The sequence below is a fragment of the Poecilia formosa genome, unplaced genomic scaffold (genome assembly GCF_000485575.1).
Source record: "Poecilia formosa unplaced genomic scaffold, Poecilia_formosa-5.1.2 Scaffold21, whole genome shotgun sequence".
In the NCBI taxonomy this organism is placed as follows: domain Eukaryota; kingdom Metazoa; phylum Chordata; class Actinopteri; order Cyprinodontiformes; family Poeciliidae; genus Poecilia; species Poecilia formosa.
In genome coordinates this window covers 415,664-442,401 of record NW_006799960.1, presented here as the reverse complement: position 1 = coordinate 442,401, position 26,738 = coordinate 415,664, and the positions used below count along the sequence as shown (strand labels likewise).

Below are 26,738 nucleotides of genomic sequence, written 5' to 3'. Positions count from 1 at the left end.
GTGTGTGTGTGTGTGTGTGTGTGTGTGTGTGTGTGTGTGTGGGTGAGGCAATGCATCGGAAACCAACCCCCGGCTTTAGTTTTCTTAGAGTTTATGTTGGATGAGGAACCCTCGGGTGCCGTCTGTTGCTGCTCAAGACTCCTCTATGCAAACCTTTTCTCTCTGCTGTTAGAATAATGCAGAATTTACCCCAAACACAAACACCGTCTGACATGCACACTGATGAGGACAAACACTAATATATTCATGAATGCACACAGGCTTAGGAAAATCCTCAAGATTTAGACATCCACGTACATCTGCGCGCCGCTGCTGCATTGCTGCGCTTACATCCACAGAGAGGGTGTGTGTGTGTGTGTGTGTGTGTGTGTGTGGAGCTTTTTTTACATGCTGCCATATAAATGAAAACTTCTTAAAAAAGATGCTTTGGCTCCCAGAGACTGAAATGCGGTGGAGGATGTCTTTCACTAAAAAAAAACTGTTTGTGTTGTCAGTGCTAAAATGCAGAAAACCATCATATTTAAATTTGTGTAAATAAAAAAAAAGTTATCTTTAACTTTTGTGCACCTGGACAATTATTTCATAATGTTCTATATTGTGTTGTGAGAAATAAAACATTAACATTTATGTGGAGCAGCTGCATAGTTAAAATGGTTAATTTTATTTTATTTTTTTAATAAAGGCATGTAAAATATTTAACATATGTATATTTTTTTCTGTCCATGGATTCAAATATCCAGAGAGTTTCAAGATTATGTAAGATGTAGTTCTGTTCACACAGTGCCAGGGGGCGGTGCAGAGAGGCTGCAGAGGCACGTCTGTAGGGAAGTTTTACACCTGAGGGCTGTTTGATTAGAATATTAAACAGTTGCAAATAAAGCTCCGTCTGTTTCTTTAAGGTCAGAGGAAGACTCTGAAGGTAACAGGGACATCTGCAGTGAGATTCTTCAGATGAAAGCTCTGGAGAGGCTTACGTCCACGGTCAGTGGCACCCAGAATGAAAACACAAGATAAATATCTGGCAAAACTGAAACAAACTTGGAATGATTTGGGGGTTTTCTTTTTTTTTTTTAACCCCTCCCTCTTTTTGTTGTTGTTGTTGTTTTAAACAGGTACAAAGTGAGTTGGCAGCTGCTCTCGCTAGAAAGACTCGCAAAGCTTGTAAGTAATGCTGTGGTTGGAGCGTTTCCTTGAAGCATTGTTAGTGGGAATTATTTGGATTTACCGTGAAACCATACACTTATGTGACAAACAATAATCTGCAATATGCTGTTGTTTGTTTGCAGTATCAGAGCAGGACTCTGACACAACTGAAACAAGCCGCCAGGAATCCAGCACCCCCAGTGAGGAGAGCAGCCCGGTAATATACACACTAATACAAACGGCATTTTATATGATATATACATTATTCACACACAGTCTTCATTCTTAATATATTTTTACTAGAGCAGGCTTTTACCAGCTGATATCGACTTCTTTGAGCTCTGACCGACTGTCTCCTTTTTCAACCAAATCTGATTTTTTTTTTCTTTCTTTTGTTTAATAATGCAGAAAATAGAAATGTGTGTTGTGGGTTCTTTGATTGTGGAAGTTCCTAGATGTTCTTTTTTAAATAAGTGACAGAAACTACTTACTGAGATGCTGATCCCAAGTTGACTGATTGATGCATCTCTACTCTTTACCTTGCTGTGACAATTTGCAGTCACTTAATGATTTGCATTTTTTACTCCCACACTGAAACAATTTGAATCTTTAGAAAGGTCAATCATTAAAGACTGATGTGCAGCATAATACACTCATAAATCGCGACTGCTTCTGCTAGTTTGTTTAAATTGCACTCTTTCATTTTTTTTCTGCTGTATTGCAAAGAGTTTGCAGTATCCTACTGTATTCCTCACTTCCTGCATATATTGCTGTTGCACATACACATACCACAATTCATACACTGTAACACAAACTGCATAGACGTTGCACCATACTTAAAATGAATAGGTGGTGCTGACTACTTGGTTTCCTTTAAAAGGTCATTCGAGTTCAAGTTTTATTTATGTGGAGGTACACACATGGCTGAACTCAGAAAAGAGGGTCGGAGAAGAGCGCAGAGCGAGGCCCATGTGCTTCCTCATCCCATGTCTGTACAGTCAAAACCTTTTTCTCTCCATCAATTATTTATTCTCTCATCACATCACTGAGACCAGGGAAGGTGGGGAAAAGAGCAGCAACACACATGGCGTTTTATATTTCAGTCGTTTACATGAGTTATAATCTAGTTAGCATAAATGGTCCCAGTTTATGTATTTTATTTTGGTTTCACCTGCAAAGGTTATTATTTTAAAATGAGCTGTTATTATATTACAAAGGTGCTTCTATAATCTAATTTCCCCATACTCCAGCCGACAACAGATCTGGGCTTACTTAGCAAACTGAAAAAGAAAAGCGCAAAACAGATTGTGAAGAAATAACTTCTGCACAATAAGTGAAAGCTGTTAAATAATTCGCAGTTAAGCTCATAATTATAATATCCCGATGGCAGATTTAAGCTTTAAAGTGATGGCGGGAGGCTTTTTAGCATTTTACAGGATTTTCCACATTTCTTAACGGGTTAAAGATTTTAGATATTTTGAAATTGTTGCTCATGCCCACCATCTATGAACAAATGTATTTATCTACATTGTCTTGCAAAATTGTTAACTGTTGTGCATCCACTTCATTGAGTAGGAATCATCCTTATTCTGTTAGAGTAACAAGTTTTCATTGTATTCTTCTGTACAAAGTAACATACAGTTAATCAGATTAGATGGAGAACATCTGTGAAAATCAGTTTTCTTCCCACAGATTCCTAATCAGATTTGAGTTTGGATTTTGACTGGGCTATTTTGATATTTTGGCTATTTCACCTCATTTCTTTTGCAGTCTGTAGCGGAGCTCCTTCCAGCATTGCCTTGTGCATAACTATATCCAGTTTGCAGGCTTTTTTCTTTATTTTTTAACGTAGCCTGTCCAGCAGCGTCTGCATTCCATCTTTAAAGCATCACAACTTTCCTTTTCCTCTTGAAGAAAAGCATCCCCACACCACAATGCTGCCACCACCATGTCTCATCATGTACAAGGTGCTTTAAATGTGATGTGCAATGCTAGGTTTGCACCACACAGCAATTTGCATATTGGCCAGAAAGTTCAAATTTTGTTTCATCTTACCTGAACACCTTGTTTCCAGGCGCGGAGCTATAGGGAGGTGTGGGGGGGTGCGGCTGCCCCCTGGCCCGGGCGGGTGCCCATGGGGGCCCGGGTCTGGAGGTGCCAGGGAGGGAGGAATGGTTTCAAGTCACTTTAGTGTCTGATTATAGACGGAGCTCCCTCAATTCCCTCATTGGAATATAGTAGTCAGTCCCAGTGACTGTTTCACTCACGGTTTAGTCGATGTGCGCTTCCTGGGTAAAAATCAAATGACGAAGGCAACACCCCCCTGCTCAACAGTTTTCATCAGCGCAGGTGATATACGTGAGGGGTCCGGTCATTGGCCCCGCCCCCCGGCCCGACGCTGACTTGTTCTGCTAGTGCTTGTTTCAGATGGTTGCTGTGTAGCAAGCAGCATATGAGACTATCCAGCTTTTAACAATGGATTTCTTTTCTTTTCTAAAGAAATGCAAATTCAAATCTTGCAGTTGAAAATTACCTACTACTTTGTATTTGTCACTTTCAAGCCTAGTGATATTGGAATTTGTGATTGCAAGGTGACAAAATGAAGCATTATGAATTTGCTTTTGCAAAGCACTTCATGTTTATCAGAGAACGACTGACAATCCAGTCAGTAATACATCTTACAATCACATTAGTCGTGTTTGTCTGACACTGGCTGTTGAATCGATCCTCCAATCCCTCTGCTAATATTCATGCAACAGAGGTAGTTATCTGCACTCCAGAGTCGATCATATGTATCAATAAATAACTAGGACAACTACGAAACGTCAAGGACACCATGTTGGAATCCAAAGCTTTTAAACTGCAAAACAACTAAAGATTCCTGGAGTCTCATTTGCTTTTAGTTCATCAGTTTAAATCTATTGATGTTTTGGGATTTCGTGATTTGAAAAAAAAACATTAGAAAAAATAGGAGAGAGTGACATAAATTTAAATCTTGGACAGGAAGACTACAGCAGCTCTACAGGAAGCAGAGAGGGACAAGTGGTGGTGTAATATCACTGTGTGTACGTGGGTATTCTACAAGATAAGAGTTGTCATTGGGTTAGGGGAGAAGGGGGGTGTTTTCCTAGTAAACAAATGATGTTTAGCGTGTGTGTGTGTATGTGTGCGTTACCCTCTGCTAGAGCGTGGTACCGTGGGATAGTTGAGCTTACAGGAAGGGTTGCCCGACTCTCAGCCAAACGAAACAAGCTGCTCTGTCTCTCTTCCAAGGAAAATAAACAGCCCAAGCTGGCCGCCACAGGTGATAACCATCACACGAGCTGCACCCAAGGGAATGCATGCAGACACGGAGAAAAGCAACAGTTCTCCTACCGCCCCTCTGCTCTTTTGTTTGAAATAAACTTTCTAATCATTTTCCCGTCATTTTTCTCTTTTAAGACATTACTCTTTGATATTCCTGCTTGGGCTCTTTTTTTAATAGCTCGACTACAGAAGGGAGGAGACAGACACAACACACACTACCTTCTCACACAGACACCCTTCCCGCCCACTTACTACTAATCACACACACTCACTCTTTTTGCCGCCAGATCCTCTGACACAGAGCAGCTAGTCTGACACAAAGAGGTGCAACAGATAAAAAGAATTACAGCCTCTAAGAGATTGAAAGAATTAGAGACAGAGAGGAATAATAGGGAGAACAAGATAACCTGGAGACACCCAGGATTACTATTTCTTTTCATCGTTGTTACATGGACACAGATTTCTCCTTTCATCACTTCTGGATTGTGCTCTGTGGAGAAACTCATTGATCTGCTGCGACGCCGGCTTTTCAGACTTTTCTAGGATGTCTTGGGACTGCGGTCTGAGATATGTTTTCATGCCTCCTGTGTTGCAGCTGGGCGGGATGTGTGCTTTGCGGGACGGGAATGGAAGTGGCGGTGGCGGCGGGATGGGGACCGTTTGTGGCCGAGAGGAGCTCACCAGTCGGCTGGGTCTGGAGGCCGTCCAGCGGCTGGCAAAAGATGGCTGCCGGCTGCTGCAGAACCACAACTACCGTCTACCTGACAGGAACCAAGCGGTTAGTAGAGTTTTACTATATTCACTTTACTATCATAAAATACTGTCCAGACATAGCAGTTTACAATTTGTGTGTTACTATCCAGGAAGGAAGTATTTTGACATCATTTGTTTCTTCTTTTTATTAAAAATGTATATTTTACAACTCTTAAAAATGCATATTTTACAACACATGCTGTAATTCTTGGTGGATGTATATGTATGTAATAAGATACTACTTATATTTATATTTATGTAATAAGCTACTTTTTTATTATGCACAATAAAAAAGTAGCTTCATTTTAAAATAACTCTTTAAATACTACTTTAGCAAAATAAGTGAGAAATGTTCCGTTTTTGTTGCAAATGTGAACTAAATATATGTAGAGAAGAAAACTAAGTTTGATAGACCAGGAACCACTTTATCTTCTGGTGTTGCGATATTCCAAAAACTGTAGAAACATAAGACGTTTAGAGCGCAGGGACTTGGGCCAGATGAGAGAAGCTGAAACAAGACCATCACCAAAACTAAATGGGATGAAATGTCAAGACTGGGCCAGAAATGATCTAAAGACAGATTTTATGGGCAAATGTGTAAAAAAACAAGTCTTGATTGGAGCAGCTGGATTAGAAATTGTTTCTGCAGGTTTCTAAAGGTTTGGGTGGCTATTATTAAGAGAGGTGTAGTTGGACCATTTTGACCTGGAAATAGTATTAAATTTCAAAATCTACTATCTGCTTCTAGAGGAGACTTTCTTCTTGGATTAAGACTGTAAAAAGTCAGCAGCATTCAGGAGGATTGGTTTTTTTATGCCGGGAAATTCATCATTGCAAGCAGCCAAGTGTTCGATCATGGGTATACAATGAAGGCCTCCCACTTGGCGGAATAATAACCTGGCTGTCTTCTTCACCTGACTTATATCTTGTTGAGAACTTCCAGGTCCTTCTGAATTTGCCAGCTAAATTGAACCCTATTTTAAAGTGTGAGATTTAAAAAGAGGAGAGAGAGAGAGAGCAACTCTTCAAACCATATTTGGGTGTTATGAGTGGTTCTGATTGGGATTATCTTTTATGCATAGTTAATTGCAGTCAGTGAACACAATAAATGTGTTGAATCCTTCTCTTTTTGCTCGGTTTTTCTTTAATTTGCTGAAGGATTCTGTAATTTAACTATTGCATAATAACTATGCACTTTTGTACTCTCCTTGAAAATGTAATGCCTCCATTGTTCGGCATCCAGATTGAATTTATTAGATTTTGGATTGTCTCAAAACTACTGCACCTGTTTTATAGAGTCATCTTCTATCAGCAATATGACTTGCCTAATAACACCATGCATCTCCATGGTGGATGGTGACGCTTTGCAAACTTCTACTCGTAATCTGCAAAATAATTTGTGGCTATATGGTTAGCGTGAGTGGGAAGTGATGGACGTCATGCGGGTAATGTTGTCACTGCTGTCGTCACTCTGAAACACAATCACAGGTGTTAGTCATGGATTCAGGTCAGGAATCAGGAGAGTAAATCCTGATCAACATGATTGGTGCCTCTGTGCCTCCAAGGTGTAGACAAGCACACAAGTGTGCACATTTCCTGCAGCTCTGACCCATCTGATTATCACTCATGAAGACAGAACTGTGATCCGACATAAACACCAGCTCGAACTGTCACTGCAGATAGACTGGCCTTGGCTTTATTTAGATTACTTTTAACAACCAGCACTTCTCCGCTGCAGCTCGTCTGATGGTGGGTGTTAATAATGGCTCGCTGCAACGTGAGCTCATGCTTTTATTACAAGCTGTCAGGAACTTTGTATGTCTTTCAGTTGTGCTCACTTGTGTGCGTGTCACTGTTCTGGCTGGAGCTTATAATCATTTGTAAGAGCTTTTATGCGCATGTTCATGTGCTCCCGGGCACTGTGGCAGACTGAGTCAGTGGATGCTCATAATGAGTGGGGTGTTAGTGAAGCTAACTTATAATCCCACTCTACAGTGTACACCTAAAGGCAGTAAGCGAAGCAGATGCAGCCTGATTTCACCTTACATCACACGCTGCTTGTAAGATTTGTTGTTGATTAGCTAGTGTTTGTTTGAAGCCCAGCTGTGGAAATGCTTTTGCTTGATGCACAGTTTCACTTTTCTTTTTTGTTTGCAACAAAGCAAAAGTAAATATGTGCAGGAATGTCACATCCAAGCCAAAGCCAAAGAAGTTCCCCATGGCTGCAACCTTGTAATCATTGCTAGATTGGTAAAGTGGTCTTTTTTTGTTGTTGTTGTTTTTTTTTTTTTTACTATTTTCATTGGGAATTTAACATCTAAATGTCAAAGGTTAACTATGGTAATTTTAAGATTATTCTTTTCAGCAAATCGGAATAGCTTGTGCAGTGAAGTGTTTCAGAAAGTGGTACAGTGTTGCTTGAAGGGAAATGTCCACAATAACATCTTATAAATCTTTATCTATTTAGCCTGATCCTGATTCATGTTACATAGAGGTAATGCTTATCTTTACTAAGAATTGTGCTAAAAGAAAGGGCTGCACAAGCAAAACATGCAATTGATGTTGTTGAATTATAACATTGGTTGCAATTAACCCATGTTTTCCTCTTTTTGCAATGAAATTCCAAGCACTTGAAATGTAGTCCTCCACCACAGGCTGTAAATTAAAAGCCGTTATTGCATTACACTCATGTTGTGCATCCCTTGAAAAAAATTACAAATAAACATTCGTTGCATTTATTTTTTTATTTCAAGCGGGCTCTACTCACTTTTTTAATTTTAAACTGCTGTTACTTTAGCATTGTTATTTTATGTAAATATTCAAGAACTATTTAAATAGATTTTTGAAGATTTGACTTGGGGGGAAATAAAAGTCAAATCTTCTTTTAAAAACTAACTGAACTTATAAAAACTAATGATTTAATTAATTTGTGATGGTATTTTTTGTCTCTAATTAAATATAAAACACACATTTTCAAATCAAGTGTTGCGTTGTTGTACTTCATTAGTAATGGCTTCTTAGGGGATCACTGCAAGTACAGAAGAAGATGTAGAAGTGCTTTGATCAGGATGTAAAAATGATGTACTTGGAGTATATCCTAAGAATCACACTTTATGGTACATTTCCCTTAATTTCAGGTGTTAAACCTGCAGAGTCAGACTCTACCTTGTGGCTATAATTATATTTCAGACATCTCTTTTACCTGTACCCGTGAAAGGAAACTTTTAATTCAAATTAACGAGGCTCTTCTGAATCAAATAATCATCTGAACTGGGTGGAAATCAAAACTAAGCAATCAGTTCTATTCACAACAGATGCTGTTCTTCTTTCTAGATTATTGTGTTTTCCTTTCTTTCTTGATGGATAAGCTCTGACAAACCAATGCGAGCTGTTTCCATAGCGATACGACTGGTGTCTGCAGACTGAGCCGAGTGCCTCTCTGCCTTCTAGTCTCTTCTGACTTCAGTTTTCATATTGCTTTATTTGATCATCAAAGTTTACTTGAGTACAAGGTCGCTGACTTTCTGATGCGCTCATGAATTCAGGTATATTCACAGCTGTGCTGGTGTTACTTCCCACATGGCGAGGGAATTACAATACAGTGCTTGTTTTTTTGTGCTGCTGACCTAAAAGGATTGGGTTTCATTTTCTTATCCATTTTTCCCTGGAACTGTGCCCTGCTCTATCACAGCACAGATAGGGCCCAGTCCCTGGAAGAGAAAACTTCCTCTCAGGTTTCCATGAAGTCCACCTTTCCTCTTGAAATGTTATCATATGAGCGCACATGGAAGATATTAAACTGTAGGAATAACATAGAAAAACTGTGAAAAAGCATCCTGATTTATTGTAGGGTGTGAAATACATAATGTTGTTTTTTTATTTTCATGTACCTAATATGGACATTTTACTTGTAGTTTGAGTTGAGGGTATTGGCTTATTTTCTGCTCTAAAATCCCCAGGTTCTGTAGCATAAAGTTTCCCTGTTATGAAACAGAGATGTGGCAAAATCTGTGAAAGAAAACTGTATTTAACTGAATTGAAACTGAATTTGTCTGACACCCTGCTAGTTATGATGTTCAAATGCTAATGTACAATCCTTCATTCTTTCATTTTCAGTTTAATTCAATACTAATACCAGTATAAAATCTGCTTTAGGGTTTTAATTGACCTTAGAAAAAAGTTGGAATTAGCAAGTGAAAACTAAACAAAAAGAAATTAAACAACTTTATTGAATATTGCATATCAGATTTAAATGTGTTCTGCTTGTTGTCATTAGTAAGTCCTTGTTACTCCCATTCTCATTTGTGTACTTTCACAGTAGCTTTCAGTCTCCCATCTTCCATCTGGCTTGCTTTTCTCATTTTTTTTTATTACATAAGCTTCTGGTCTCTCCCATTCACAATATTTGTGTTCCTTCTCTGAATATTTTTCCTTTTTAAAGGTTTGCAGCCTTTCTGAGGCTAACATGATCTCCTTGCTCAAATCGAGAAATGTTTTCAGAGGTTATTGTTACGAAACAGTTATTGTAATAATTGTGCTTAACTTTGACTTGGTTTCTGGAAGATTTTTATCTTAAATCTTGTGTATTTAACACTCCATTGCTCTATTTTGAACCTAGAGCTGTTTTTCTTGGCATTGATGTAAAGGAACACAACGCATTTTCTTCTTCTTTGTTTATACAGTGCTTGTTCTTGGTTACATAACGTCTGTAGTTCTGGCTGGCTTCCCCTTTATTAGATATCTGACCCTTGAGACAGGAACAGCCAGTGCTGATAACGTTGGGTGGTTTTTGAATCATAGGCAATGTGGTCTCATTGCATGTATCCCCTGCAGCACGTAGTAAATGTTATATCTTGACATCACATCTGAGCTGTTGGGTGTGGTGTTGGTACCAGACCCCAGCGTAATTAATTGAACGGTGTCACATCTCGTTAAATTGGCCATCACAGGCAAACAATGCTAATCTTGTGGCTCCACCTTGATGATGATAACAGCAGCGGAAGTTTAATTTTGTCACATTCACAACGTGACATTGTAATTTATAGTACGTTTTAGCGTTTCGGAGTTTCCTGTGATTGAAACAAAAATGTGAGGAATTGCAGTCATTTGATAAATTTTGCTTCAGGACAGAAAGGGGATGAAAATTATGGTGGCAAAAAACTAAACATATTTTATTCTCATTTATTTATTGTATAAAAAACAGCTGTTGTATTTAAATAAAAACATCCTCCAGCCAAATGTTAATGTGCCGGGAGGATGATTCACTTTACCCTCATAACTGAGCTGCTTATTGTTGTATGAAAGTTTGCATGTTTGTGTCATTTGGTGAAAGTCTCTCCATTGTAAAGCACTTTGGGTGGTCTGTATAACTTGGAAAACACTGCAAACATTTAGTTAATTCACCATTTAAAAATGCTCTGACAGATATCTAAAGCTTGGGATATTGTTTTAAGACCTGACCCTGCTTCTGGACAAACTATATTCTTGAACAGTCAGTCTTCATGATGCCGTTTGTTCACTAATTGTCCCACTAAACTTCTAAGACGGTTAAAAAGCAATTGGATTCATATTTACTCCCAGGCGAGCTCTATTTTCTAATTAGGCGAATTGGTTGAATTGAGTTTTATTTAGTGGTATCAGAGTAAAATTTAGAGTATTAAACATTTAGAAATCAATGTATTTTTATTGACGTTTACAAATACTTTGTCACAGGAATTTGTGGTTGTAACACCTTGGAAATGCACCGTGCAGCTGAAAACCCACCGGTATCACACCTGGGTAGGAGGATCTGGTAGCAGCTGAACATCTGGAGCACATTTTGCTAGAATGACTCATTAGGAATCACAAAGAGATCTGGGAGCATATTGTTTTGTCTGACCCAAGTCATGTCCCACCTGCTGCCTCTCAGGATCAGACGCTCCCTTTTATCCGACAGTCAAAGAGATGGCGTGTGTGGATTTGTTTATGTTTGCTTGCTGGTGCACGTCTTTTTTTTTTCTTTTTTTTTTAGTGTTATCGAGGAATCTGAGCGATCATTTAAAGAAATCTCCACACTCTGACTTATAAATGCTTTTGTTAGGGCTTGGAAAAGGTTAGCCCTTAGTGCAACTTTCACCTCAAAATCATTAGGTTTAGTATTGTTAAATATGACCCAACTAAACAAAAAGTCAACCCTTATGTCAGGAACTCCATGTCAGTGTCGTTTGTTGCGACACAGACTGCAGAGAGCATCTGCTCCTACTCCACTGCCTTTGATCTCTATCTCTTGTCTTCTTTTTCACTTCTAACCTCAGGCTGTTTCTTCTTCTGTTCACCTGGGACTTATTTCTATTTCACTGGACTGTCACGGCAAACGTGTGTCTGTGTATTTCTCAGAGCTGCTGCTGCTCCTTTTTTGAGGATGAGATAATTTCAGGTGTCAGCCCACATAGCTAGCTTTCCCTGCAGTGTAATTTAATATGTAGCACCACCACCCCTTTAAAAGAAGGGAAATGTAATGCTTCCCTTTGATGGTGCCAGATGAGGCTGTGTTGATATGCTTGAACTTGCTGTATAACTATTTCATGTCTTTTCAGTTAGTTTTATTTCACAATTTAATTTTCTCTTTCAAGGATTTAATTATTATGACCTGCCAAAGTGGTTATAAGGTGCTTCTTGTTGTAGTTCAGAATGTTCCTTGATATTCAAAATTGTCACTGCACCCTGGTGGAAAAAGCCTGTAATTGCACCTGGAATTTCAACATGTCAGGCTTTTGTGTGCTCTGCTAGTATGTACTGTTTGCACACATGGTTGCATTAGTCCTGAATGGTTTACATATATATGCACATGTATATATGAAGTAACTACTGTCTAAATAATCAGGAGACACTGTAGATTAAGGTATTGAAATTTAAGACTAGGATCCATTATGAAGTCTGGGTGATTTATACATCAAGCGTGTTCGGCCTTCCAGCAGTTTTGTCCTTGTGACATGCCTTTATTTATTTATTTTTTTTGGTCCCCTCCAGGAAGCAGTGGGGAGGGTTTGTCTGAAGGAGAGAGGACGGGACGTGTTGGTGTTGCGGAGAGTAACATCATCAGTGACGTCGCCGTCCGACCGGCCCTCACCTACATCGTCTGGGGGCGTGTCCAGAGAGGACGACTGCAATAAGAGGTTTGTCCCTCTCCCTTCATAATGAGAACCCTTCACACTAACATTAACAACAAAAACACATAATTACCGTCCTCCTCCCTCTACTTTTCTCTTTTTGCTTTTCGGATCTCAACTTGCAGAGGTGCAAAATAGCAGTGGGGCTGTTGAAACTGTACTTGTGTGTGACCAAGAAAATGTGTGCTTAAGCTTCTGGCTTGGAGCAGAAGGGAGAGAATGGCTTTTTGTTCTCAGCTGAAAGGGAGAAACAAGATGACACCAAGATTCTATTTATTTAGGGTCGTATAGTGTACACATTCAAAGCTGATTTCTTTCTGCAGTGTCTGCCAAGACCCTGAGGCACAAAGCAGGGAGTGTCAGACAGGTTAGGAGTCTGCCTGCGTGTGTGTGTGTGTGTACACAATTCAAAGCGTCCTCAGTAACAATCAGCTCCCTCGCAGGGCTACTGTAGGAGCTGTCAGAGAGAGGGCTTTAATCTCAAAGGTTTATAGCTGACAGCAGCAGCCAGCGAGACATCGAACCCCAGGGAGGATCCCCCCACCCCTCCTGGGGATGCAAAACTTAGAGGAGGACAGATTGTTGGCATGTGATAAGACATGAAAATGAACTCTGAGCTAGCTACTCTTGCACAGGCAGAGGAGGATATAGTTGACGATGATGATAATGATGAAGACGACTGTGAGGGGGGCACTGAGGATGGAGATTGTGGCGTTTCGGACACATGTGCGTTTGACGTTCCCCATTTTCCCTACATCGACGATGAAGACGTGGAGGAAGAGAAGGAGAGGAGATGGAGAGATGGAGGTGACCGCACTTTGTTCTCCAGTCTTTTTGAAGAAGACTTTTGCGGTTCTTCGCCCTACAGGTACGTGGTAGTGTCAGGAACGCCGCTGAAGATCTTGGAGCATCTGCTCAGCGACCTCCGTCTGGACGATCAGAGGGGAGCGATGGAGAACAGAGAGAGCGGTAAGGTTAAAAACACACACCAAACAATCCGTGTCACAAACTACAATCAGTAAAAATATTGATTCGAAATGTTAGAAAAAAACTAAACTTGGATTTAAAATGGTGATGGCTGAAGTCAATAAGTGCTTTTAGACAAATAATCAAACCGCACCTAGCATATACCTGACTTTGCTTTTGTAAAAACATACCAGGGCACTTCATACCACAACGCTTCCTAGGAATTAACTTTTCAGTCCAGCACAAGTTCCAACACAGTCCAGCTTTCAGTTTTATTCTAATCTCAAGTGGCTTCAAACCGACGAGGTGTGCACTTCTTGTCGGAGCCTCTATATGATTGCAGCTGCATGAGTCAGCCCATCCAGGTGCAGTCATTCAACCATGTGATTGTGTGTAAATATGAGGAACATTTAGGAGGTTAAATGCTATAATGAGACTGTGAAATAACAGCTTGAGGGCACTCAAGACATTTCTACAGCAAGTAATGTTCAGAGATGTTTTGGATTCATGTCTTATTTTAGCTGCAGCTGGTATTTGTTGGTGTTCCTTGTGGTCTTTTTAATAAAATCTGTGTAGCATGCATCTTTAGTCAGCCCCCTTACTCTGATGGTTCTCAATAAAATCCAATATAACCAGTAGCCTCCAGGAGTCAGCTAATTGCTCAAAACAATTTGTGTGATCTTGGTATAAACCAGACTGTTCGGTGAAGATTTTGGAAGTTTTTTCACTTAAGCAATTAAGTAAAAAACAGTATTATGAGGTTGTGGAGAAGATTAAAACAGAGCAGGGTTATTAAACATCATCCAAAGCTTTGAAGATTACACAAAGCAGTGTTAAATGAATCATCTGAAAATGGAGTACGACACAGCTGCAAACCAACCATTACAAAACCCGTTAGTCTAAACTAGGAGGACATTACTCCAAGAAGCAGCCAAGAGGTGAATTGTAACTCTGGAGGAGCTGCAAAGATCCACCGCTCAACTGGGTTATTCTGTTGAAATGACAACAATTACATGTAGAACAGTGGCAAGAAGAAAAAGTGCTATTGGAGAACCCCGTAAGCAGCAGTGCAAACATGTAATCTGGTCAAATCAGACCAAAAGTGAACATTTTGTCCTGCATGGTATGTGGTAGAAAAACAACACTTCAGGACTTTATCAGCATCAGATTGAGAGGATAGTGTATTTCACCTGAGGCATTGTAGCTCAGCAGTTTTGATGGGAGAATGGCTGGAGTGAAATACTGAATCTGGCTCTAAACAGGACTGTGAACCTTAACATGCAGCCAGAGCTGCTCTGAAAAGGCTTTTGATCAAATCTGTTTCATGTATCAACCTTATTCATTTGAAATTAAGCAATTAAAATTGCTTCTCATTTAGACTCTGCATCTGAGTGAGCACAAACTATTTTTAAGCAGTGCAATAGCACAAATTTTAGTTTCTAGATGGGCAAAATGCTGCATTGTGGGGCAGCTGATACCACTGATGCCTTGCAGCGAGAAGGTCTTGGGTAGAATCCCAATTTGAAGTTTTATGGAGCTTTTTAATCTCAGTGGGGTTTTCTTGGTGAAATAAAGGTTAATTAAAAAGTTTACAAAATCTCCAAGTTCATGTGTGGATTCTCTCCGGGGCACGACTTCCTTCCACGCTCCAAAAACACAACACCCTCGTTTTCTGGTTACTCTAATTTGTCCTTAATAATTCTAGCATGTTAATGAATGCGAATACTTTTGAAAGAAATTGTACAGTGCAGTAATACTATCTTTACGTGTTTAATACTATCTTTATGCGTTTGATAGAAGTGGTTTGTGCATGCAAACTAAATTGAAAGTCTCAGATTTGCTCAACATTTCCAAATCTGATTTTCAGTAACCTTTCTAAATTTGGGATTAACATTTCTGCACAAGATAAAGCAAAAATGTGTATTTCTTAAAATTTGTTCCAGCATACCTTCCTCAAAATGGCTTCTTCTTTCTTTTCTTTTTTTTTTAATAATAACACTTTAAGCATTATCTTTGAGCCAAAAGCTGCTTAAATTCTACTTTTATTACTTTGGTACATCAGGGACACTAGTTGGGTATTATTAAGCTATCCCACTGCCTGTTAGGATTTGTTTTTGCTTTTAAAGACAAGGAGTCTTTATGCATCAGTTCAGACCTTAGTACCAGCAGCTACGAATAGTCCACAGGGAGCCATCTCGCTGAATTGCAGGAAGCAGAGGAAGAAAGAGGGAGAGATAAATGTGGGAGAGAACTGAGATGGGCTTTGTCGAGGAAGTCTGGCTAATATTTATTCACAGAGGAGAGTAAAGGAACGTAAAGAGAGAGAGAGAGAGAGAGGCAGGAGTCTGAGACTGTGCCCGTGTTTGCCTGTCCTGTGCGTTCATGCAGCCGCAGGAAACATGTACATATATGGTGTTTCGTATGTTTGTGTGCGCGAGTCCCTGAGGTGGTGCCATGCATCAGTGTGCTGTTTTAACTGGCTTAGCTGTGCAGCGTGTTGAACCTGCTCTAACATGCTTTCATGGAGAGAGCGCGATTACCTAAACACCCCATTGCTGTGAACACAAAAAAACGCACATACACTCACAAAGGTGGGGGGGGGGGACAGAAGCAGCAGATTACCACGATTAGTTCAGCACACACATTTTATCCACCTTTTTCCCTTCTTGCTCACAAGAGATAAAATCCCCAAGGTCAGAACTGAATGAGTTATTCATTAGGGTGCTGCTTGCATGTGTGTGTGTGCACGCTGCGCCATCTGCAACTATGTGTTTGACTTTGTGCATGCCAGCGGGCAAACGCAGGGGGGCATATGTTCAAGATGAAAATGGATATTTATCATCGCACCGAGCCGAGAGAGTGTGAGCGTAGGAGGTGAGGAGTAGTAGGAGGAAATATAAACGGCAAGTCGTGGAAAATGAAAAACGGGGGATAAAGAGAGAAAGGGAAGCTGTTGGAAGACGTGATGGAGCGGCCAAGCGGGGAGACTTGGAGCAGCAACAGACCTGGTGGAGAAATGGTTTTATCGATCGCAAAGTAAAGACGGTAACAGCGAAGCAAGTTAAGAGCCTTTTGAGATATGACGGGCCCTGTCAGACCCTAAAAGTGCCTGAAATATTTCTGTGAAAAAAGTTGCAGTTTTATTTCTAAAAGAAGGACAGCTGATCAAATATTAATGCCACGGCCTGTGCTCGGTCTTCTATAATTGATTTCTGTGCTCTCTGCCTCACGTGGCCACATTTGGGTCACATTTTTTAATTTTTTCTTTTGCAGGAAAACACTTTGACACCACACACACATACGCACGCACACACACACACACACACACACACACACACACACACACACACACACACGTGAACACAGAGTACTCCTACCCCACAACAATGGCTCATTACCCATGGGCGCTGAGGGCCATTTCCGTTTGATTCATACCCAATGATCACCTGCTGAGCCTCGCACTCTTATGATATCCCACTTGCACTTCAATCTGTTCTACTCTACCCGTGCTGTGATGAAAACACTTGAGTTAATGGGTTATGATGTTCATGCACAAGCCTGTAACTTCATGCAGCTGATCTATCACAGCTAGTTTAGATGTGGTGATGTTTAAAACATTTTCTTAACGTTTACAGCTACGGCACATATATTACCTAACCCTTTTCAGGCCACTATATGTAATAACAGCAGTAAAACTGTCAACAAACATCTGGTACCCGAATGAAATTTTCCAACTTGTTTACAATTTTTTTTCAATACAAACGTGGAAACATTTGCTATTGGTGTCTTGTTTGTGATATAGTGTAAACTACACCTTCTACATGGATCCAACTCACAAGAGATGATTCACTATAATGGTTTCACAAAGAAGAGCTAAGGTTTTCACAGAGATTTGGGGAAATCTGGATATCTCAGTTTCTTCATGCCAAGCTGGGTCCTGATATCCAAAAGATAATAAGAAAAAGAAGTGAAGTTCTGGGATGTTTTATTTGTCATGAGTCATACTATAATATTTGAAGTAACATTCATTCTTCATATCTATAAGCTTTTTTTGGGCAGTTGGTTTGATTTCAACGCCCTTAGTGGACAGAACAAGTGTACTTCGGTAGTGGCTAAGATGTTTCATCTGCTGATCTCAAGTCTTGTATCTTGTGCCTCCTCAAGTGGAGAGAGTTCAAGCTACACCATTTTAACACTTTAGTGACTGCTGATCTGTTTATTTCCAAGTCAACATTCAGTTTTAGTTTATTAAATGTCATGTTGACACTTGCTGGCTCTTTTACCAGAGAGGAATCAGCCAACAGAGTGGTTACTGGGATAATTATCATCATTAACTGGTGTAGTTCTAGTTTTTTTTTTCTTCCAGAAAGGAATGTTGCCTTTTGTGCAACATCTGTTGTTTATTTTTTTATCTGCCAATCATTGCTTGGTCCTTTATTAATTTCATCAACTTCATAACAAATCAAAGGGCCTCAGGTGTCGGATGTTGTCTATTCTAAATGTTTAATAGCATAAAGGAAGTAACATCAGAGGTATTTAAAATGACTCATGATGATGATGTGCTTTGTGTTTCAGAAATGCTGCTGGACGACTTCCTGCTGACCTACCTTGTGTTCATGTCCACTCACGACCTCTGTCAGGCGCTGCTGGGACAATATCCTTACAGCATGCAAATCCCACACACACAGCCCCTTCACTTCTTGGTTTGTCGTCTCCTTGACCACGTTCACTTATAGCAGTGCACGCTGCAGGGGCCAGGAGGAAGGCAAAGACGCCCTCTTTAGGAAGCGCAAAGTACTGCGGCTCGTGTCCCACTGGAGCAGGCTTTACAAGGACTTCCTCAAAGAGGAGGAGCATGTCAGGAGCTTCATGAAGGTATGGCAGTCACTTCTAACACTTGCTTGTCAATTGGGTTTCTATTTACACACCATCATTTTGATCGTAAGGTGTCCTTTTTTTATCGTAAGGTCAACTGAGGACTTTGTTTGTCTGTGACTTTTTTCTTTTTGCTGTTAAATGTTAACGTTTCCAGCTCTATAAAAACACCATGGATTGAAGGGGTATAGTTGTAGTTGTTAATCAGTGATGGAAGTAACTAGCTTAGGTTTAGTTATTAGCTGTAATATGTCAAAAGTGAGTTTACCAGAAGAATCTGACCGGACCTTTTTTGGGTTCTTCCAGAGGGGCAGCGAACACAGACTCTGTTACACCCACACACTCACCCCTCCACTTGCTCGTTCTTTCATAAACTGACTGACTGCTCCTTTGCGCTCCGACGGGTTGCCATAGAAACCAGAGTGGTAGGATTGGCAAGGGTATCATTTTATGTGGAGTGCGTAACCCAGGTGATAGTTGCCTAGTAACAGAGGGATGAGAGGGAAGCTGGGATTTGTGGGGCTACGGAGGGTCAATGACAGTGATAAAGAGGTGTGTGTGTGTGTGTGTGTGTGTGCGTGTGCGTGCGTGTTTGTCTGAGAGTGTGTTGAGCTGCACAAGGTTGTTATTAATTCTACACCATACACACATGTGAACACGCTTGCACTTCAGATCATGTGCTTCATCACACATTGGTTATTAAATCAGCTGCTCAGACTCTAGTAATAATGAGCTTAATGGTATTTAGTTTTTTTTTTCTGTTTCTTATTCTGATATTTTCTTGAACATCTGACTAATCTCACTAATTAAAAAGCTTGTATTGTTAGTTATGAAAATGAAACTTGACATGTTGGTTTGGGATTGCACCGCAAAAAAGTTTGTATTCATGTGTGACCATGTGTGTCTTTGTTTTTATTTAATTAGATTTTTTTTTTAAAAAAAGCTGAAATAGTTCTGCATTTCTGATGTTCATTGGTTTCTGTCAAAGTTCAACAATCAGGAAAATAAAGTTTTGAATTATGCAGCTGCTGTTGAGGAAAAGCTCCTAAGATACTTTTAGCTGGAACCATTAGTTCATTCTGTCTGAAAGGATTTTTATACTCTAAGAGACTTTTACTTGATAAACATTCACATATGTTTTTCACACTTTCACTAATTTCACACTAAAATGCTTCACAGCTGCAAAATAAAACCTCAGTGTATCTCCCAATAAACCAGCCTATGCCTACTGCAAGATTCAATATGTAAAGCTAACACATTTGGTGTCAGTTTGTTGCAAGTTGAGTTTTTTTTTTGTTTTGTTTTTTTTCCTCACAACCCTGACTATTCAGCATCACACTAACCCTTTTGGAAAAGACTAACTCTTCCTTTAATAAGTCCTGCTGTCATCAGTGATCATCATCTTCCTGTTCTGTCTGTCAGACGCTGTACAGGTACGTCCTAGAGGATCTGTATGAGTTTCCCTCGCTGGAGAAAGACCTGAAAGAGTTTCAGAAGCTTCTGCGTCGCAGACAGTAAGCACTTCTTGTCAAATGGGATCAATTTAAGTTTGTGCATCTAGTTGCTAAATTCCTGCTTACTACTGTGTGTGTTGTCGTCTTGTAGCACAGTGGACGACTGCCCTCCCAACCAAAAGGTACGCAAAGTAAGCAGTTTCACATTTAAAAGTACATGAAGGTAAACTTGCTGTTCACACTGAGTTAAACAGGTCTGCTAAAAAGACGCCACGTCATATTTGGAGGTTTTCAAAACTCAGTGGTTGTTCTTCTTTGTCTGTCAGAGTAAGCAAACGTACCAGCAGATGAGCTTAAAGGAGAACAGTCTGCAGCTTCGCAATTCACCAGCGGACCAGAGAGAGGGTGAGTGAGACAAAAATACAAAGCAGCTCAACATAATTATGGATAATTACAGAATTTTGATTTATGTAAATTTCCTAAACACAGACGGTTTCCGTCTTTGTCTCCAATTTTGTACTTAACATTAATTTAGTCAAGCTGTCCTCTTTGAGCTTTGCATGTGTTTGCTCCTGAAGCTCTTTGCTTCTTCTCCTTAATGGTAAATATTTTCAATCAATTTTCCAGTGATATGCTGCGTATACGTGAGTCCTGACTCCTACCTAAGTGTCCACACACACGCTGCTCTGGAGGCTCGGGAGCTTCTGCGGATTCTGGGTCTGAAGCTGGACAAAGCAGAGGAGGACATGGTGCTGGCCGTGGTGTCGCATACCGGAGGTGCACAGTGAATTCACACCGTTTTTCAATAAATAAACGTTTCTCCTGAGATTCACTTATGCACGAGTCGTGCATAAGTGAATCTCAGGAGAAACCTTATGTAACTTCAGACCTAGTGATGATTTCCTGGATGCTTTGTGAGCAACTATTTCTAGAACGTACAAACCCAAATGGAACTTGACTTCTCTCCATCTCTCTTTTTTTTTTTAGATCTTAATTATCATAATCATCTCTCCTTTTGTTATTATTTGTCTCTGCAGAGCGGAGGATGTTGCAGCCCAGCGACTGTGTCTATTCAGAGTCTCTGACCCCACAGGGGAAGCTGGTGGCCTGTCACAGGGACCTCACTGAGATCTTGGTGTGTAAATATTCTTTTGTATTCATGAATCAATTTCTCTATAGAGATGAATCTCAAGATAATGTTACACTTCCTCAGAACTTTTTCTCCTTATGGTATTGTTACGTCAGCAGCGGTATGTTATAATCAGACATGGGAATGAATTTTCAGAAGTTTTTTCTTCTTTAATTCATGTTATAGTATCGTAATTAGGATCACTTTTATTAAAACATAATTTATTCAGAAGAAGAGACAATATTTAATGCAGTTTAAATAAATAGATTGTCTGTGTATCTGACATTTCTTTATATGTATATTTTTTTTTGTGTGTGTTTGTAATCGCAGCCTCCGCTAACGGACTGCGCCGAGTTGAGTAGGAGGCCGGTTCGTCTCCTGGGCATCAACACCTGGGATGTGGCTGCAGCGCTCACACACCTGGACTGGAGCCTCTTCAAATCCATCCATGAGGTATCTACACAAAAACATAAATGAGTTGCATTCAAACATTTTAATGCATTTCAAATCAGATTGTGTCAAAAAAATTAAATAACTGCAAGTCTCGCCGCAATTGAGTTTGCAATTAATAATCTTTTAATTAGTGAAAAACAATTCCTACACTTTTTGTCAGAACTTATGTAAGGCTGCACAATATTAGGAAATCAGCAAAATTGTTGAATATTACAGTAACAATATCGGTAGCAATAAATTCACATCGACATTATGATAAAGCTGACATCTTTACCTGCTTGGAATCTGGCGTCTGTGTCATATTTAGCATTAATTCACGACACTTGAACTGTAATACTGAATAAATACTACATTTCTCCTCTTACCTTTGTGAGAAATATCAACGGGAAAAATGGTGGACGGGATGAAGTCCCACTGCAGTTGACGCTGATGCAGAAAATAGTTACTGTAGATACTATAGTTACTATAATAGATACTAAAGATGAAAAAAAAAATGCTGTCAAATGTTTTGTTTTGACATAAGAGAAAGAGACGTATCCTAGCTTCTATTGCAGTATTCTTCTTTTTTTTTTTGGTCATAGCTCCTATTGATTTGACAATTGATTTCTTTCAAAAAATGTTTCCATGCGTCATGCAGCAGGAGCTGGTGTACTACACTCTGAGTCGCGCTCCTGGCTCCGGCCACACGGCGGCGCTCTCGGTCCTCCTCCAGCGCTGTAACGAGGTCCAGCAGTGGGTCATGTCCGAGGTGCTCATGTGTATGTCTCTTAATAAGAGAGTGCAGCTGCTGAAGAAGTTCATCAAGATCGCAGCTCAGTGAGTGGACACAAAATGAAGAGCGGAAATCTAATTGGGAGCATCAAGATTCTGATTTTGTTTTCTTCCTTCATTCGTAGCTGTAAAGCCCAACGAAATCTGAACTCTGCGTTTGCCATTATTATGGGTCTGAACACAGCTGCTGTCAGCAGACTAAACCAGACATGGGAGGTAAGGATGTGTGTTGCTGGTCTTTGATTTAGATTTAGATGCAAACTCTGCGCTGGATGATTATTAAATTCAAACACTCTTGTTTTCAGAAATGCCCTGGGAAATTCAAGAAGTTGTTCTCAGAGTTGGAGCTCATCACGGTGAGAATAGAGAGAGCGCGTTGCAGGCAGAGCTTCAAATGTGCTCCAGCATTTTTTCTTTCTTTCTTTCTTTATAGACAAATCCTTAAATTTCCCCCCTTCTTTTCAAGCCTTCTAAAGCGTTTCTGTCTTCCTCCGACTCTTCACAGGATCCATCTCTGAACCACAAAGCTTATAGGGAGGCCTTCAAAAGGATGAAACCTCCTAAGATCCCTTTCATGCCTCTTCTCCTAAAAGGTATCCTCTAAATCCTTCACACATAAATATGAATTTTAAAAACAACACTGAGTTAAACTTTAATATGCCTGTCCAATGCTTTTAGATATCACTTTCATCCATGAAGGAAATAAGACCTTTCATGACAACCTGGTTAACTTTGAGAAGCTGGTGAGTGAAGTCTTACGTTTTTGCAGGTTAAAACATTTAGATCAAACATTACAGCAGATTATTTATTGAAAATCCTTGAGATTGTTTTTCTGTAGAAAAAAAATTCAATATTTTGAATTTTGAAGGAATGAAATGTCACCTACATTTCATTCCTTTGATATGAATGAAATGTAGGTGACAGAATATGTAGGGTTTACCTGAAAAGATCTTCTATTTTTTCACAGCTAATAATGAAACTTTAGTGTTTGAACACATCCTCTCTCATTTCAACAGCATATGATAGCAGACACAGTGAGGATGATTCGCCACTGCCAAAGTGACCAGCCAGGTGTGTATCAGCATTTATGGATATTTGTTTTAATGGCAAAATAGAAAATTGTCAGAACATTTTGGTTTCTTATCTGCCAAATCTGGAGAACCAACAAAAAGAAAAGATGTGAAACAGATATTTGTGCTCAGATGTTTTTGGGTAGAGGAAGAGCCAAGTCAGTGTCTGGTATGTGGATCTACGTCCAACCAGGAAAGAAAACAAACACTTCTTAAGAAGCAGGTTCCAACCAAGCATGCGGCACTGCTTAGATAATTTTATTTTTTTAAATCTGAAAGTGCAATGGATCAAAGTCATAATGTTTGTTTGTTTTCCCGCAATGACGGCTACTTCAAGAACTAAATGTTGTCCTTTGGCACATACGCATGAAATGCTTCCTTGAGCACTCAAAATAACTTCTTTTTTATGTTGCACACTTGCATGTAAAGTCAACAGGAAGTGGTGGCGTAACAGTGTAATTTAATAGATTATGTTAAACATGAATACATCTCTGAACAGACCAGTTAAGCATACAATATAAAACAATTTTTTTAAAATACAGTTTGTGAATCTTTAAACTCATTTATAAGAAAACAAAGAATGGGAATCATGTGCATCTTTATACTAATTATTTAGGATAATGTCTGTTTTATAAAAGGTAAAGTCAATTTGTGAAATGCACCGTCTAAATTTGTAACGTTTTTGATGTTTGCAACTAATTATTGGAGGGGTTCTGCTGCCACCTGCAGTTCAGTTAGAGCATTGCATCTGCACTGGGTCAGCTGATTTGGTTTTCTCATACAGTTACCAAGCAACAGTTTCTACACGGGCTTTTTGTTTTCGATTTATTTATTTTTATACATGTCCGTTGAGCTTCACAGCGGGAAGGCTTCCAGGAAAGACTCGTGTTTGACTTCAGCACATGTTCTCCGTCTGTCTCCTAGGCAATGAGGTTATCGGAGTGGACAGCGCGGAGGTGAGGGCGAGCGTTCACTACCTGCACATCATCGACAATCAACAGACGCTCTTTGAACTGTCGCATAAGCTGGAGCCGCGCGCTTAAGCGTAAACCTGTGTGACAATGGGGACGCTTTGTACAGCAAACTGCCGCACGTACACTGCAGCAAGATCACACAACCAGCAGTGCTGTGAGATGAACAGCAGTCTGTCGTCCAACACGGTCCACTCTCAAAAGGCTTTCATACACTCAACTTGTGCTTGTGAAGGGTTTCTAACCTCCACTCGCTCCCTGGGAACCTTCTGCAGAAACCGAATCCGTGCAGGAAGACGGAGAAACGGAACGAAGCGACGAGGAGGCTGTGATTAGTTTGTACAGTACCTGCTAGGCTGATTAGGCCTTTGTTTTGTTTTGTTCTCGTCATCAGTTGGTTATTTTCCTGTTCCTTTATTTTTGTGAATCTCGCTGCTCCCATTGACCATCAACAAAGACTTGATAACCGTGTCTCCATTTCAAACCCAAAAGCATTTAGATTTTCTTTTTTTTTTTTTTTAACAAAAAAAAAAAAAAAAAAAAACTAAATGTGCATCATAGACTGTCCAATATGATTTCTATTGCATAACTCTCACTTATTTTCACAGACATGCTATTAGGTTGTGCAGCCTTTTTTAGTTATTGTGCAGGAATAACTAAAGCCAACTGGTTCTGGGTTTGAAAGCCTGAAACAAACCCTCGTACTCTCACCTCTATGATGTTTTATTGTGAATAGAAACGATTAGTTAGCTTTGTACATACCGTGGAGCTGGCGGTTTTCAGTGCCAAGTGTTTCTGTTGAGCGCTGCAGCTCGGCCGCGCTGCAGCTCTCCTGTCCTGTTTGCCCCGTTAACAAGCATGACGTCCGCTCCTTGGATCATGTGAAGCCAACCTGACTCCTTGCAGAGATGCTTTTTGTCGAGATGTGCTATTGAGCCTGGTCTCTAAGGAAACGGTCCCAGCGGAGATCAATGTTTTGCTCTTTTTCTTTTTCTTCTTTTTTTTATATATACATATATATCTTTAAGGTTTATTGTGTCGATGTCTTTTATTCGAAGTGCAGCACAACAGAACAGCTTTGTACCACTGATTCACTTTCATAGGAAGAAGACGGATTATTAATGCCTACTGACTGAAAATAATGTTTCATTTCGAAACAATCTCATTTATACTGTGAGAACTAATTCAGGACACTGACAGATTAATGGAACCAAAGGAAATGGCTTTGAGATTTTTTTTTTTTCAAGTCACTGTGGGGGAAAGCCTGACTAGATAATAACATTTTCTATTTTATGCCCACACACAAATGCAGCTCGAAAGCAGAAAGCTATTGTCTGATATACTGATGCTTACAAATCAACAAATCCTTCTTGTTGCTCATTGGTTGTTTTATTACATTTCTGTAAATGCCTTTTGTTTGTTTGTTTTTCCTCCCTTCTTGTCACTTCCTTGCAACAGTGCAGCTGAGATATTCTAAATGTTAACTCAGACAAGCATTTGCTGCCTTTTTTGGACTTTTATAAGGTTTCAATTAGGGATAAAGTGCAATACTGTGAAGATTCTCTTACAAGTGTTCATTTGGATTTCAAAGAAAGAGCTTCTTTTTCTTTTTCTTTTTTCATAGTTGTTACATCAGTAGGAGACATTTCCCCAAACTGTGCCAAATGTTTTCTAGGTTCATGGTGTGAAGAAATATTTCAAAATGAAAAGTTATCAGTCTGACTGTCACCATTACGATTTGGATCCATTTGGAAAGCATTGTTGAGAGCTTTAAACGCTTTGTCTTAACAGGATTAGAGCCGATAAAAGTGAAAGATGATGTTCAAGCGCTTATCGTTTAAGAAGTTTTACTTTTGGAAACTGAAACTGTGCCGGTAAATCTGCTGGTTTGTATTTGTTCTTCGAGAAGTCGGTCGGGATAACGGCGAAAAAATGTCACAGTCTTAAATTCAGCGCAGTTATGCCTGAAACCTGTTAAACAGCATACCAGCAACCTCTTGGTGTACTGAGATAAATCAATTTGAGATGTCAACTTTTTTATACGATAATCGCGATTAAATCTTCTTTAACAATATTACAAGCTTTGTTGTAAAGATGCACCTGATGACGCTCTCACAGCGAATAGTTGCTAAGGCTTATGCATCAGAGCACACATCTGTTTGAGTTCAAAGTGACATTCAAATGTTTTCTTTTTGGTTAGCATAGAGCCGTGCATGATGTACATACAGACACCCTTTGCTGATCATGTGTAAAGAAGTTAAGTTGGTTATTTATTAAAAACCTGTGTTTATTTATAGTGACTAAATGTCTTTGGTTTTTGTGCCATCCACAGTTTTTTTGAGGAGAGCAGGTGTGAGATTAATTAAAGCTGCAAAGCATCCGGGGGTCAAATACGTTTTGTGCTGTAATGTAGCCACTAGAGGGCAGCAGAAGTGCAATAAGTCTGTCAAACGTTGAACGGACAACAGGAGGCTGTATTCAGTGTTTTATTAGCCGCTGTTATAGAAGTGTACAGTTCTGTTTTTTTAAGCTGTTGTTCAAAACCTGTTTGCATGATAAAAAAAAAAATACACAAAATTCACAATGTAAGAGTTTAAGGAAAAGGCTTTGTACAATTGTAATATTGTTTATGTGTAAATATGCCTATGTTTGGTATGTTATTTATCAGTTGTAAAATGGAAAAGAAGTGAATCACAAAG

At 39.6% G+C, this 26,738-nt stretch overlaps 1 protein-coding gene across 2 annotated transcripts; it reads left to right on the top strand.

Annotated features, from left to right (window-relative positions):
- The first annotated feature begins 873 nt into the window (after positions 1-873).
- LOC103135012 (rap guanine nucleotide exchange factor 5-like) lies at positions 874-26,738 on the top strand. Of its 2 annotated transcripts, none has more exons than XM_007547549.2 (21): positions 874-981; positions 1,113-1,161; positions 1,287-1,360; positions 5,045-5,227; positions 12,211-12,356; positions 13,219-13,319; positions 17,892-17,970; positions 18,047-18,191; positions 19,614-19,705; positions 19,797-19,827; positions 19,972-20,050; positions 20,273-20,422; positions 20,683-20,780; positions 21,105-21,227; positions 21,865-22,043; positions 22,124-22,214; positions 22,304-22,354; positions 22,504-22,591; positions 22,677-22,741; positions 23,015-23,069; positions 23,993-26,738. In XM_007547549.2, exons 1-21 carry the CDS (start codon positions 952-954, stop codon positions 24,109-24,111), a joined length of 2,028 nt encoding a protein of 675 aa, XP_007547611.1. In that variant the 5' UTR covers positions 874-951; the 3' UTR covers positions 24,112-26,738. The 2 variants fall into 2 exon arrangements, with proteins under 2 accessions (XP_007547611.1, XP_016524722.1); XM_016669236.1 differs by having other exon boundaries at positions 19,797-19,836.